This window comes from Cicer arietinum, chromosome 5 (assembly GCF_000331145.2).
Source record: "Cicer arietinum cultivar CDC Frontier isolate Library 1 chromosome 5, Cicar.CDCFrontier_v2.0, whole genome shotgun sequence".
NCBI lineage: Eukaryota > Viridiplantae > Streptophyta > Magnoliopsida > Fabales > Fabaceae > Cicer > Cicer arietinum.
Genome location: NC_021164.2, coordinates 68,132,213 through 68,146,456, shown reverse-complemented (window position 1 = coordinate 68,146,456; position 14,244 = coordinate 68,132,213). Strand labels below are relative to the sequence as shown.

General features: G+C 33.6%; 3 protein-coding genes across 4 annotated transcripts in view; 2 read left to right on the top strand and 1 right to left on the bottom strand.

The window, feature by feature from the left end:
• Positions 1 to 2,891, top strand: part of LOC101510819 (CLP protease regulatory subunit CLPX1, mitochondrial) — a 5,830-nt gene extending 2,939 nt beyond the window's left edge. For both annotated transcript variants that reach the window (XM_073368918.1, XM_073368919.1), the window contains exons 8-16: positions 4 to 32; positions 222 to 278; positions 610 to 680; positions 774 to 873; positions 971 to 1,075; positions 1,239 to 1,301; positions 1,550 to 1,672; positions 2,268 to 2,420; positions 2,510 to 2,891. In XM_073368918.1, coding sequence (XP_073225019.1) covers positions 4 to 32; positions 222 to 278; positions 610 to 680; positions 774 to 873; positions 971 to 1,075; positions 1,239 to 1,301; positions 1,550 to 1,672; positions 2,268 to 2,420; positions 2,510 to 2,578 — 770 coding nt within the window. In that variant the 3' untranslated portion in view covers positions 2,579 to 2,891. The remainder of the gene's footprint in view (positions 1 to 3; positions 33 to 221; positions 279 to 609; positions 681 to 773; positions 874 to 970; positions 1,076 to 1,238; positions 1,302 to 1,549; positions 1,673 to 2,267; positions 2,421 to 2,509) is intronic.
• A 2,709-nt stretch (positions 2,892 to 5,600) lies between these two features.
• Positions 5,601 to 8,981, top strand: LOC101510489 (E3 ubiquitin-protein ligase SINAT4-like). Its single transcript, NM_001364729.1, has 3 exons — positions 5,601 to 6,177; positions 7,740 to 8,126; positions 8,387 to 8,981. Exons 1-3 carry the CDS (start codon positions 5,956 to 5,958, stop codon positions 8,747 to 8,749), a joined length of 972 nt encoding a protein of 323 aa, NP_001351658.1. The 5' UTR covers positions 5,601 to 5,955; the 3' UTR covers positions 8,750 to 8,981.
• A 1,674-nt stretch (positions 8,982 to 10,655) lies between these two features.
• Positions 10,656 to 12,821, bottom strand: LOC101510166 (pentatricopeptide repeat-containing protein At3g49240, mitochondrial). The gene has a single exon (XM_004502592.4). The coding sequence runs from the start codon at positions 12,754 to 12,756 to the stop codon at positions 10,846 to 10,848; it is 1,911 nt and encodes a 636-aa protein (XP_004502649.1). The 5' UTR covers positions 12,757 to 12,821; the 3' UTR covers positions 10,656 to 10,845.
• Positions 12,822 to 14,244: the final 1,423 nt, after the last annotated feature.

Below are 14,244 nucleotides of genomic sequence, written 5' to 3'. Positions count from 1 at the left end.
AGCAGGCATTACTGAAGATGCTTGAGGGAACGGTTAGTTTTTTTTATAATTACTAAAGCCCACAAAACTAGACAACTGGATTTAGAGTTTTATGAAACTGCTTCTAACATGACAATGAAGCAGCAAAGTGTAAGACAGTTGAAGTGCTCAATTATTATTTTTATTTTAGTATTTTTTGGCAGTCCATTTATGTTGACCTTGTAGCATTCTTTTCAACCCAGGTTGTCAATGTTCCTGAGAAGGGAGCCCGAAAGCATCCAAGAGGTGACAATATTCAGGTATGTGTATATTATTCTTTGTGCCTTTCAATTTCATATCTATAATTGCTTGTAGCCTGTTGAGGCTATCAGGTATATTTACGGAATTTGTATGTGGGTGCAATCATATTTAAATATTTTTAAGAATGTTCATTGTTTAAACCTTTAAGTAAGCTTGGTTGATCTTTTTTGTACTCTTTAGCCTTATCTCTCCTCTTCCAGTTTGTTTATATATGTATCTGAACACTCTGGATTGGTTGCATTTCATTTCTGGTATTCTTCTACATTGCAATGAGCCGTCTGCTGTTTTCGTTTTTTTTATAAGTGTTGTGCCATCTGTGTCTTTTCACAGATTGACACAAAGAATATACTTTTCATTTGTGGAGGAGCCTTCATTGACTTAGAGAAAACAATTTCAGAAAGGTTGAACAAATCCTGAAATTTTCACAGTACCTATATTATAATATGGTATATGCAGTGTTTCTGTAACTAGAGAGTCTGTTTATCTCCTTTCAGGCGCCAAGATTCTTCTATCGGATTTGGAGCACCTGTACGCGCAAAGATGAAGGCCGGAGGTGTCACAGATGGTGCTATTGCGTCATCATTATTAGGAACTGTAAGTTTCTTGTCACCAATCTCGTAAGGGTACTGGCTTTAACAAACCAACTAATTTCAAGTTGGATCTGTACATTGAAAATCATTATTTTTGACAGGTTGAAAGCAGTGATCTTATCGCATATGGTTTAATACCTGAATTTGTTGGACGGTTTCCTATTCTTGTCAGCCTCTCAGCCTTAACTGAAAATCAACTCATTCAGGTAGTCTATATATGTGTAACCATTGAACTTGGTCACTCAACTTTTTACTTGTAATGTTTTCTACATTTGGCTGTGTTCATGACACACCTGAGTGAAGTAGTGCATTGTTTTAAAACTTTAAAAAGTCATTTTTCTTGCTACCTGATGCCTTTAATTTCTCTAGGTCTTCACAGAACCGAAGAATGCTTTAGGGAAGCAATACAGGAAGATGTTCCAAATGAATGGAGTAAGTTTCCACAAGTCTCCTCATTCCTTGTATATTTTACTGCCTACAAGTTTTCTCTCCATGGTTTAAGCACGGAAAGCAACAATAGCAAAACCTACCATTATATCTCGACCCATAACCAACTAAAAAGAATAGTTGAATTTGTTGGTCTTGGTCATTTAAATTTTGTATTGTTGGCATAGACTTTCTTGGGATAGAATTAGAAATGGCTGTTCTGACAACAATATCTTGTGTAACATCGTTTTCAGGTAAAGCTTCATTATACAGAAAGCGCTCTCAGATCAATTGCAAGAAAAGCAATATCTAAAAATACCGGTGCTCGGGGCCTACGAGCAATATTAGAGAGTGTTTTGGTAGATTCCATGTTTGAGGTATGCTTTTTATTTTCTTCAGATGAATAATTTGTTTATAGTGTGACATGGATGATGGAGTGAAAGGTGTTGCCTCTGGGATCAGAGGGGGTGCTTAACATCAAAGGCGTAAACATAATATTAATGACACACCTATGTGTTAACCTCTATTTAATTTTTATTTAAATATTGAATAACACACAGAGTAGACATTCAAAACTTCACCCATGTTGCCAATCTTTGAAGCAGGGCATCAATTAACTAGATTAATTATTACTTCCTCCTCCTCATATTTAAGTGTCCTTTTGGAATATTTGTATATCTCAAATTGTTAGTCTCATTGGAATATTAAAATTAAAAACTCAATAACCTCTTATTAATTTGTATGTCAACTATCCTATATTAATTATTCTGTTCGCCTAACTCCCACTATACTAAGGACATTCTAGTCTACAAAAGATTATTTTACCTTGAAATTAGTTGTAGTTATAACAAAGTTATTATACTTAATACGGGACGGTGGAGTATCTAGGAGATTGTGAGAGTCTTTAAATGCCTTGTAAAAATAAATGATGTCATAAAATGTGATTGCTTGATTAAGTCAAATTTTGTGCAGATTCCTGATATCAGAACAGGCGACGATGTTATAGATGCTGTTGTTGTTGATGAAGACTCTGTTGGAGGTGAGGGTTGTGTGAAAGGCGCTAAAATCCTTCATGGTAGGGGTGCATTGGATCGTTATCTTTCCGAGGAGAAGAAAGATTCGGAGGTGCGTCCAATTTGCAATGACATGAATGTTGTTTTTGCTAATGCTATCAAATTAACTCCTAATCATGTTTTTTTTCTTCTGTATTATAGAGCATGGAGGTTTCTGGTGGAGATCAAGAAGCAGAGACAGAACTTCCTTCCATTGTTGTCAGCATGTAATAAAATCCGTTGGTGATATTTATTATTGTAGTTATCTTTGTACATAATAACTAGTTGATACATTTGTTAAAAATAATATAAAGGGTTAGATTCAGATGCCCCATGTCATGTGAATTGGGTCGAAATCAATGTACTATATAAGAGTAGTTCAAGAGTGACCTCCTGTGGTTAGTCTCATATGCACAAATCATAGTGAGGTAAACTAAATGTCACATACCTCTTTTAAATGTGAAAATACCGTATTCATTTATGTAGTTTTGGGGCAACACTGGTGTAAGAAACCAAAAATGTATATCACTGTATAATTTCCGTTCGTCCTTTAGGCTATGTTTGGTTCGATGGAATAAGGTGGAATTGAGTGGTATGAAATGAGATTCCACTGTTTGGATTTAAAAAAAATGAGTCGAATAGATTGGAATGTGATAGAATACATTTCTTTCCATTTCATTCTCTTCCATCATTCCTCCAATTTGGAATTTGGAGTGTATAGGATGAAATCTAATATCTTAAATTTTTAATTATCCGTTATTTACTTTTACGTCAAAACACTTATTATGCACTGTTGCAAGAAATCCTAGCTCTGGACAACGATTGAGCTTGCTGGTTCATTTTCTTTATATATTTGTGTCTTAATTTTCTTCCAGATAAAAATCCCAGCTCCTTTTCGTCTCTCTCTTTTCCACGTCCTGCTAATTGTAACACCACCATAATATTGTTATTTTTCGGAGTCCACCATATTGTTATTATTATTATGAAATGAACTCAGTTCGAAGGTATATAAATTGACATTCTTTTTGTTACTCAAAGACTAACACACAAAAGAACAACACTCTGTTCTTGTTATTCAGCTATATCGTACCTTGTTTTGATCATTTTTTTTTGTTATGTGTTGGTTTTTAATTAATATAGTTGTAGACTTGGTGTGTTTTATTTAGCATTATAATTGCAAGTTTCTTGTGTAAGCCTCGTATGATGGCAAGAGAAAGAGGAGAATAATGTAAAAAGTTATAACTCCTTTTATTGTACACTTTCTAAACAATGGAATGACAAATTTGTTCTGTTCTGCCGTAGAATACTCAAACAAACATATCATATTTAAAGCAAACGTATCGTATTTAATCTCTTTAAAGCAAACATATCATATTTAATCTCTTAAAGTGTTTATTTTGTTAGGTATTTACTATCGTAATAGCTCTATCAAATACAACCAAATTAAGCCAAGCCACGTGTACTTAAAATATCAATAACTTCATCATCTGTACACAAGTCTGTTTCTCCAATGATATTAATTAATATTTTTAATGGCATAAAAAAGAAAAAAAATCATAAAATATTGGGTGGCATAAGAGAAAATCAGTGATAGAAAAATGAGAGCTAAATACACCTCACTTTTCTTGGTGTCAATTGACAATTTGTACGTAGTGATTAGTGAGATGGAGCTTCATCGTGTGATTATGGCCTTCCATCCACGTGAATAAGATATATCGCCGGGCTCTTTCAAATTAACAAGTCTTGCACGATTTCTTACGGTTCTAAATTTATCATTAATAGTTTTGTTGCCTTTGCAGATTTTTTTTATGAGACATATTAAATCAAGAAATAGTTTTTAAATTATTTTCTTTTTATATTTTATTTATTTGTAAAGAAAAATTAAATCAAGTTTCTTTCATTTTTGTTATTGAATTATTAAACATAATAAATTAATATATACTAGTAGGTCATAATAAAAAATCAAAAATAAAAAATAAAACTCATAAAATAGATTGTCTTCAAATCTCACTTCAACTATAGATATTTTTTAATAAAAAACAAAACTTAAATAGAATTAGCCAACACAATTGACAATTCTACACGAATTGAATTCGTACCATTATACTGCTTGGTTTTGTCATCAAGTTTGCAATAATTTGGTCCATGTGAATTAGGAATATGATTGAAAATGAAAGAAAATTATACCTAATCTCCCTACCCAACATTATTTTTTAAAGTATATTTTACCCTTTTGAATTTTAATAATTTTTTTAACAATCTGTTTGAATTTTTGGAAAAGAGAGAGAAATTTAATTATTCAGACATGATTTTTCAATTTAGAAAAACTCTACCAAAAAAAAAATCTAGAGACAAATTTTGAGATTTTTTAAACTTTTTTTAGGAGAACTTTTGTTTTTATAAGGTGTCTAGTTTGATGAATTCAACCTTGACAATTATTATTTACCATTAAAAATTTGATTTATTGAGTATGCAGTGTTTTTATTAATATTATTTTCAACCTATAAAAAAATATATATTAAATTTCTTTAAAGTAAATAGTTCATTTTACAAAATAAAATAAGTAATATTAATTATTATTGCAGTTATTATATATATAAAATTCTCTTGAAAATCACGAAAATTAATAAAGTAGATAATTCTATTACATCTGTTAAAAATTTATATTTTGTAAATTTTATAATTAATGAGAGAAAAATAGTTGATGTATCTATCATATTATCCATGGAAATATAAACCAAAGTAGTATTTATAATTTATTTATATTTAATTTAAATACATCAATTTTTTATTATAATTTTTTCTTTATATTTTATTTAAAAATAAAATAGTATTTATTATTAATTACATAAAAAATATAATTAATAAAAAGGAATTAATATTATTGAAAATTCAAAAAGAACAAATAAGATTCTCAATAGCACATCAGTCTTATATTTAGAAACGAATTAGTAATATAAATAAATTAATAATTAATATTAGATATACCTACTTAATCTATCATAAATAATTATAATATGATTCATTAATTTATTCCTTTTACGAATCACAGAAGCAATATTAGAAAAATCGGATTATGTTTTCAAACGTCTACTATAATTGAGATTCAGTTACCTAAAAAGAAAAAAGTTACCCAAAAAAATATAAAAACGAACAACAAACAACATCGACAAAATGTAGTTACCGTTGGATTGATCCATCAAGTATCAAAATTCCAAAATTTAACGGTTCACCTTTCATTCTCTCTCTCTCTCTCTCTTTGTCGTGCTGTGCACAGAGAAGAGAGAGAAAAAAAAAAGAGAAAGACAACGAAGAAAAGAACCTCTTCTTCCCCAGAACGGAGTTTGGTTTCTCAAACTCCTCCCATTTATCGACCCATTTCCATCCCCATCTTCCTTCTGCTCTTCTCTTTCTATCCTTCTTTTATTTTCTTGTTCTAATTTTCCGAGAAAGTAAAGGAAGAAAAAAAAGAGAGAGAATTTGGGGAAGGAAATTGAGAAAAAGGGGGTAATTACCATACCCAGGTAATTAATTTGGTGAAATTTACGATTTTGATAAAGTGGGTATTTTTCTTTGAGCGGTGGGAGAAGAAAGGGTTTGGTGTGTTGATGGAGTTGGATAACATTGAGTGTGTGTCATCTTCTGATGGCATGGATGAAGATGAGATCCATCAACATCATCACTCTGAGTTTTCTTCAACAAAGCATAGAAATGGAGCCAACAATAATAATAATATTTTGGGTCCCACCGCTATTGCTCCTGCAACAAGCGTTCATGAATTGCTGGAATGTCCTGTTTGTACTAATTCAATGTACCCTCCAATTCATCAGGTCTGTTTTTAATTTTAAATTGATTGATTTGGTAGATTTTGGGGTTTTTATTATTTATTTATTTTTAGGGGGTTGGGTGGATAAGGGCTTTTAGATTTTTTTATTTTTTTTTGGAGGAGAGGGGGGTTTATATGAATTGTTGAGAATTCAATATGATTGTGAGATTATGGCAATACTTGCAATTTATGATAGTATGGTGTCAATTTGAGGAATAATTGTGTTGTTAAATTTAGAAATGGAAAAAAGTTTCTGATTGTAGTTTAGCCCTTTGCTTTTCTGCTTATTGATTTCAAATTGGAAGTTTGTTTAGGTGCTTGGTGTTTCCAGTTCTAGACGCATAAATTGTGAAAATACTTTAGGATGGATAAGTTTCAGAGTCTGTAATTTGGCTATGTCAAGTTTGGATCATGTGTTTAGATGCGTTGTTTGAAACTGATTTATTCAATGTGTTTTTATGTGATTATTATTATTATACCTGTATGTATGTGAAATACAGAAAAAGCACATAGATTTTATCAGAAACTCTAGGTAGGTTTAGGTACAATGTTTTGTGTAAAGTACAGGAAAAACAGCTTGAAGAACACCAACAGAAAAAGTAGACCATCAGCTCCAAAAGGGATTTCTAATCCCTTTACTTATCTAATTAATGAGCCCCTCGAAAACTATCAATAAGCTAAAACTTCATTCCCAGATTTTAGAAAGAAAGAAAAGCCTACCCCAAAATGAATACACAGGTTAACACTCGCCATTGAAATATGCCTATTGCACTCGAGCCTAATGTGCCATAGACCAGTAAAGTGAACCCTTACAAATACGATTTTGACTCCCAAAACCTTTTTAACTCGTTAAGAAAAACCAGCTTTGAAGTAAGTGTTCCTGAAATTTCCGGAACTTTTTCACATTTGATGAACAGTCTCGCATGAGAGATGTCTGTTTGTACCAGAACTTCTTAGCACATATAATCAAAATAGATTATGTACTAGTATCGTGGTACTTCAAATTCAAAATGGCCTACCAATCATAAATATACATTTTATAGTTTAATAGTCCTTTACCTACAAATGACAAAAACTCGTGAATACATTATTATATTATAAAAAGTAATTTAAGCATTTGTTTTTCTCTAAACATTACATCAGTGAATGTGTGTGCATGTGTTTGCTTTGCCGTCCACTGTATACCAGAACTCAACCAACATTTCCATTTATTAAACTATAACTTAAGTTAGGTTGAAGAAGTTCTTGAAATTAATCAAATTTCTATTTAATGACAACACCATAAGGTGTAGACTGTGAACTTATTTCAATTTCAATCTGCTGAATATTACTTGTCTGGGAATAAGTTGGTTGTTAGTAGATTTGCTGAATTTTATGTTCAGATGTCTTTGCCTTCCTCTGCTATATAAACTACTCACACAAAGTTAAGCCAGTGAGATATTTAGCTGGTCTCTGATTCTTTAACTAGTGTTGATTTCTTCATTTGAGTTGTGAAATCTTCTTTTGTCTTCATGATTTAAGCTGCCAAAAGGGGAGGAGAAAATGTGACAATTTGTTTCTTTGCAGTGTCACAATGGCCACACACTATGTTCCACATGCAAAACACGGGTGCATAACCGATGTCCCACTTGTAGACAAGAGCTTGGAGATATTAGGTGTCTGGCACTAGAAAAGGTGGCTGAATCACTTGAATTACCGTGCAAGTACTACTCCCTTGGATGTCCAGAAATCTTTCCATACTACAGCAAGCTTAAGCATGAAACAGTATGTAATTTTAGACCTTATAGTTGTCCTTATGCTGGATCAGAGTGTTCCGTTGTTGGAGATATTTCCTTCCTCGTCACTCATTTGCGGGATGATCATAAGGTGGACATGCACACGGGATGCACATTTAACCATCGTTATGTGAAGTCAAATCCCCGCGAAGTAGAGAATGCAACATGGATGCTCACAGTAAGTGTAACACATCTGTTTATTTATTTATATATTTATTTTATGTGACTTCCTTGTATATCTGTTTAAAATGGCTGAACGATATTTGTCTCTCATTTGCTTGGTTAAATAATTTTATATTATTTTTCTGTTGACGAGAGAAGGATGACGACAACTTCATATCAACTCACCCTCTGGCTGTAACATGTAGTCTTATTTCAGTATATATACCCATCACTTCTTCTGATTCTTCTGTTTGCCAACTTTATTTTCCCTGGTAGGTATTTCATTGTTTTGGCCAATATTTTTGCCTTCATTTCGAAGCCTTTCAGCTTGGAATGGCCCCTGTTTACATGGCATTCCTTCGTTTTATGGGCGACGAAAACGAAGCTCGGAACTACAGCTATAGCCTGGAAGTTGGGGGAAATGGCAGGAAACTAATTTGGGAGGGTACACCACGAAGTGTTCGGGATAGCCACCGTAAAGTCAGAGATAGCCATGATGGTCTCATCATTCAAAGAAATATGGCCCTATTTTTCTCTGGTGGGGATAGGAAGGAGCTGAAACTCAGAGTCACAGGAAGAATATGGAAGGAACAACAGAATCCAGATGCTGGAGTGTGCATACCTAATCTTTGTAGCTGACATGTTATTTGAGGAGCATTTTTTATTGTTTGTGTTTGGTGCACTCTTCTAAGGTTTAATTTCACCAACTTTGTGCTTGTTGAATAGATTAAAGGCACTGAAGTGCCATTGTATTTTTCAGTTTTCTTGAGCTGTGTAATAAACAAGATTTTTTTCTTCTTTCAGAATTTTATACTGGAAACTAGAATTTATATCTGGTCTGAATACTGAAGTTTGCTGCTACTTTCCGTCAATTCAATTGGATTAGTTTACTTCAAAATATAAATAGAAGCAAAAAATTCCATAGAACTATGATAGTTCATTGGTTAAGCATATTTCACTCATCGCATAAATTGAATGTAAGATTTGTCTTTGACATTATGGTAATTTGGTTCGTTCAAAATCTAAAAAATGTTTGGAAGAGTGTCAGCTACCCTATCAATGTCGCTTCACTTGCAATTTAAGAAAGCATTTACTCAGCATAATTTTAAAGAAATACAATTCTATTTTAGGAATAATTTATTGTAAAAACCACTTGAGAAAATCCAAGGCCAAATGATCTTAACCTGGAGGATAAAGCTCAATAAGAGACCCAAGGCCAGATGTAGGTAATATCTTGTAATATTTGAAGGCAGTTATTTGAAAAGTCACTTCCAATTTTTTTCATTAATTTATTTCCAAGTAAGATTATTTTACGTCTGTCATATGAGGCTGTTCTTGCTTTTCATTTGTGGCTATGTACCTCATCTATTAACGCATCACATGTAACAAGACTTTACCAGCTACCACCAATATGAGTAGGGACCCTTTCCATTTCTCAACGCATCACATGGGACAAGACTTTACTAGCTACCACCAATATGAGTAGGAACCCTCTCCATTACTAATATTTTGAACGTATAAAAGTCTAATTATACAATATAAATGGCCCAATTTTCAAAACATATAAATTTTTACACTAAAAACTTTAAAAATAGATGATATAGAGAGGGTGAAAAATGAAAATGATCTTAGCTCCGTCATCATAGCTATTAAAGAACAACTATTGCAAACCATTATGACAGCTACCACAGGGCAGCATAACCTTAATATTCATAAATTGTAACAAATCATAAAAAACTAGTGTCAAATTTGTATATCAGCATCTTAAAATTAACCAACTGAGAGCTACTGATACTGCATAATTGTTTGCATAACTTAAGTAGAAATGAGAAGAAAAAGCAATTGCTATCACAAAATCACATTATAATAAATATGATAAGCTATCAACACAACTACAAATATAAAAATAAAAAAATAGTGGTGTTGTGCTGTAGAAAAACTATGCTGTATGAAAACTATCAAATACCAATAGCAAGAGTATGAAAGAACAACTATGCAGTGTGCATAACAGCTACCACGTGACAGAATCAACAAAAACATCCATAAATAAATTGTACCAAATGAGAACCATCAGCATACATTTTAACAAGAGCCATTAATACTGCATAATTATTTGGTAACATGAGAGGAAAAAGCAAATGCCATCACAAAAACGCATCCTGTAAAAGATAAGATATTGGTGTATCCCCCCACAGGGCACAACTGCTAATACCAAAAGATTAACTTGTGTCCTAGTAATGCACAATTTTCTATCAGCACCTTGCATAAAAGCAAAAAGGCATCTAATGCCGTGCGTTGTACACCACCCTCCCCAGTTTGTTTTACCATTGCCTTTCTTAAAGAAAATTACATGGTAAACATACCTCATCCAGCAGCACTTAACAAAATGAGATACAACCAAAGCCTCCGAGACTGCAATTCACCAATAAATCATACTTATCAAAATCTGTATGAGATAACAAAACAAACTCTTCGACTACCTCGTATCCAAAATTCTGAAGGGGTTCAAGATGGAACAGAACTATACTAAATTTGTAAGAAAGCATTAGGGAAAATCATAAAGTGCACAATTCTTTCCAACAAATATACTTTACATGTACAATGATTCGAAAAATTGGTAACATAGGATGGTGATCCAAAACTATTTTGAGAAACAAACTCTGGCATTATACTATCTCATCAAAACATCATCAACTTATTATAGGTCCTCATCAAAGCACAATGAAGTTGAACCTTCAAGCTGTTAGCTGTTCACTTGCTCTATCACTTTTAGCCTCTCCTTGGTCTGAACCAAGAACTTCAGTTGTTTTCTCTGCCAACTCTGACTCAGAAGGAGTGGCACCAGTGCTCTCTGACTCTGTTTCCTTATTATCCCCAAAAAACTTGGACGGAAGTATTGATGCAACTGATACTCTTCTTTTAGCAGCTTCTGCTTCGGCTGCCTCAGCCTCTTTAGCCTTAGCTTCAGCTTTCAACCTTTCTTTTTCCTCCATAAGTTTGGTCAAGTCCTCTTCTCTCCCTTCTTTTCTCAACTCCCCCTTAACAAACTCTTGGAATTCCTCATCAAAGTCGACCACATTGTCATCCAACAACATATCAACAATCGCAAGCACCTCATCCAACCTTCCTTCCTCACTCAGCACCTTCATCATGAACTGATAGCTTGCTACATCCATCTTAAGCTTCTTCACCATTAGGTCAAAGAATGACTTTGCGTCATCTATCTTCCCAACTTTAACCAAACCATCAACCAACCTATTGTAAACAGCCAAGTTAGGCCTCAAGCCTGATTCCACCATTTTTCTAAAATAGTTAGAAGCGTCATCAGACCTATTCTCTTTGAAACAAGTATCCATTAACAAACCATACGTAAACTCATCCGGATTCACCCCTCTGCCCTCCATTTCTCCATAAACATCTTCAGCTTCCAAAATCATCCCATTATTACACAACTTCTCAATCAAGTTATTAAACGACAACGTATCCGGCTTGCAACGATACTCACCCATGCTCATGAAAACCTCAATTGCCTCTTTGAACCTTCCCTCAGCACAATAAGCATCCACCATGACATTGAAGCTTCCTAAATTAATAGTCAACTTAACAGGAGGATCATGCTCCTTCCTCATCCTATCGAACAGCTTCAACGCCTCATCAAATTTTCCATTCTTGGAAAGAGCATCAAGCACTGAATTATAAGCAATATCGCTCATCTTCTTTCCCTTTACAAAAGCCTCTTCGTAACACTCCATAGCCTCCTTCTCCATTCCCTTAAGAAAATACCCTTTCATCAAACTCCCCAATACAACCCCATCTTCCACAACACCACCCAGCTTCCCTTTCAAATCCTCATAAAGACTTAAAACACTGTCGCCATCGGAATTCTTAGCATGACCCAACATCAAATAGTGATAAACAAGAGGGTCAGAGGCAAACCCTTTACCATCCATTTGTTCCTTAATATCCAAAGCACGGTCAAGCCTATTGTTATCAACCAAACCTTTAACGAGAATTCGAAAAGTGGTCGGAGAAGGATTAACTGGAGCATCATTGATGAACTGCTTGAAATGCTCGAGTGCAGTATCAGCCTTACGGCAATCGAGATAGGTCTGGAAGATAAGATTGTATGTAACGATATTCGGAACAACGCCGGCTTGTGTAATAAACCGGTGGAGTGAGAGGAGGTCGGAGTAACGAGACTGACGGAGAAGAGCGAAGAGGACAGCGTTGATAGTGAAAATTGTAGGGCGGCAGTTTGAATAAATGGAGTGGCGCGTGTAGAGTGCGGCTTCATCGAGATCGTTTTCGCGGATCAGGGTTAGAATACGGTTATGAAGATTGAGACGGTTACCGGTTAAAGCGGATGTGTGTTCAGGGAGTTTAGGGTTACTGGGATTAAGGTAGTAAGGTGGGGATTGTGATTTAGGGTTTGGATTAGGTGATTGTTGATTACGGTTAAGAGCGGAGAGAGGAGGATCGATGCGGATCTGTCGTTTTCGGCGGCGGCGTTCGGCGGCGGCTTCTTCGGGGGAGGAGAATGATAGGAAGCGAGGATAGAGGGATGAGGGTGTTCGGATACGTATGTATCTGTGAGGTTGAGTTATGGCTTTGAGATGCGTTAAGAAGGTGGCTTTGGAGAGAGCCATGGTGGTGATTGTGGGAGAAGAAGATTCGGATAGGGTTCAGTGAGGGTTTAGATTTTTGAAGATGATGATGCACTGAACTACTTGGTAGCAGTAATGGGTAATGGGCTTATTGGTAAACGGTAAACAGGCCCATTACCATGCCTTCTTCGTAACATTTGAAAATATGGGGGTGTATTTGGTAGATCGTAGGAGTGGAGGTAGCAAGCCACATGCATACCTTTCCTCTTCCGCTTGTAGGAATGGCAAAAAAAATAAAAATGTACTGTATAATATAGCATGGGTGGCTAAACGTGTATTACGTAGGTAAAATAAATACATATTTCAACTACCTATTAATTAATGGATGTGAATGTAATGTATACGTACTTACTTGTAAATTAGTATAATTACTATGTAATTGGAGAAATAAATTATATATTTGATGGATATGTATGTGATATATCGAGTTTATTAATTCGGTGATTAGTAATTTTCTTCTAAATCATTTTAATCATCTCCTTAAAGTTAGGATTTTCTTCTTTCATAATTTTCCATGTTCTCCTTATTCCCTTCTAAGATCTCAACAAGCAAATAAATTAAGTGGAATTGAATACTTAGACATCTGAAATAAATCAAAGGTTTAGACTTAACACATTTATTTATATAGTTTAACTATAAATTTGAATTTATCTCGCTAAAGATAGTAAAATTTGAGTTTGGCTTGTTAAGCTCGTTGACTTGTTAGATTAGTGAACTTGACCGAATATTTAAAAAGACAACTCCAAATAGGACACAAATAATTCAAATTATTTACACCCTTTAATAAAAGAAACAAAATAGTTATTTTGAAAATGATAAATCAAAGAGATACTTGAAATTGTGGGCTAAATAACTTAAATAAGGGTGAACTTAAGTGTTCTTCATCCTAATTAGGATGACAATTAGATTCAGATCTAGTTGGTACTTACAAAAAAATCATCAATAAACGGGATAAAATTTCATATAATTAATACGAGTATGGGGCATGCAATTACCCGTAAAATTAAGAGTACAAATATTATTTTAAATGGCGTGTATGGGAACGGATACTATAGTGCCCTACACATGGTCGGTCATCTCAAATATTTGGAAGATCTATTCTAATATTAAATATTGAGTCCATAATTAAAAAAAAAAAAAAAACACTAAAAATCTAAAAAGATTCATTATTTATTTATATTGTAAATAACATCAATAACATAACAAAAAAAATTGTAAATAATATCAATACCATAAATACCATAGCAAATTTTTTTTTGCAAATACCATCAATAGCATTGAAACTCTAATTCGTAGAAAAATGTAAAACTCATTGTCAATTGTCTACAATATGACAATTAGACTCATACACTTTAATAAAACAGAGGCAACTAATAATAAATAATAAATTAGAATCATCAATATAACTGAAAACTACATTCATAAATATAGTTTATAACTTGTTCAGTAAATTCATAAAATATTACATAT

What these genes read in the sequence shown, in the direction of transcription:
- LOC101510489 (NM_001364729.1), top strand. Translation starts at nt 5,956, where the DNA reads ATGGAGTTGGATAACATTGAGTGTGTGTCATCTTCTGATGGCATGGAT. An exon ending in TGTACCCTCCAATTCATCAG is followed by an intron (nt 6,178 to 7,739) that starts GTCTGTTTTTAA and finishes GTTTCTTTGCAG; the next exon opens with TGTCACAATGGCCACACACT. An exon ending in ATGCAACATGGATGCTCACA is followed by an intron (nt 8,127 to 8,386) that starts GTAAGTGTAACA and finishes TTTCCCTGGTAG; the next exon opens with GTATTTCATTGTTTTGGCCA.
- LOC101510166 (XM_004502592.4), bottom strand. Translation starts at nt 12,756, where the DNA reads ATGGCTCTCTCCAAAGCCACCTTCTTAACGCATCTCAAAGCCATAACT.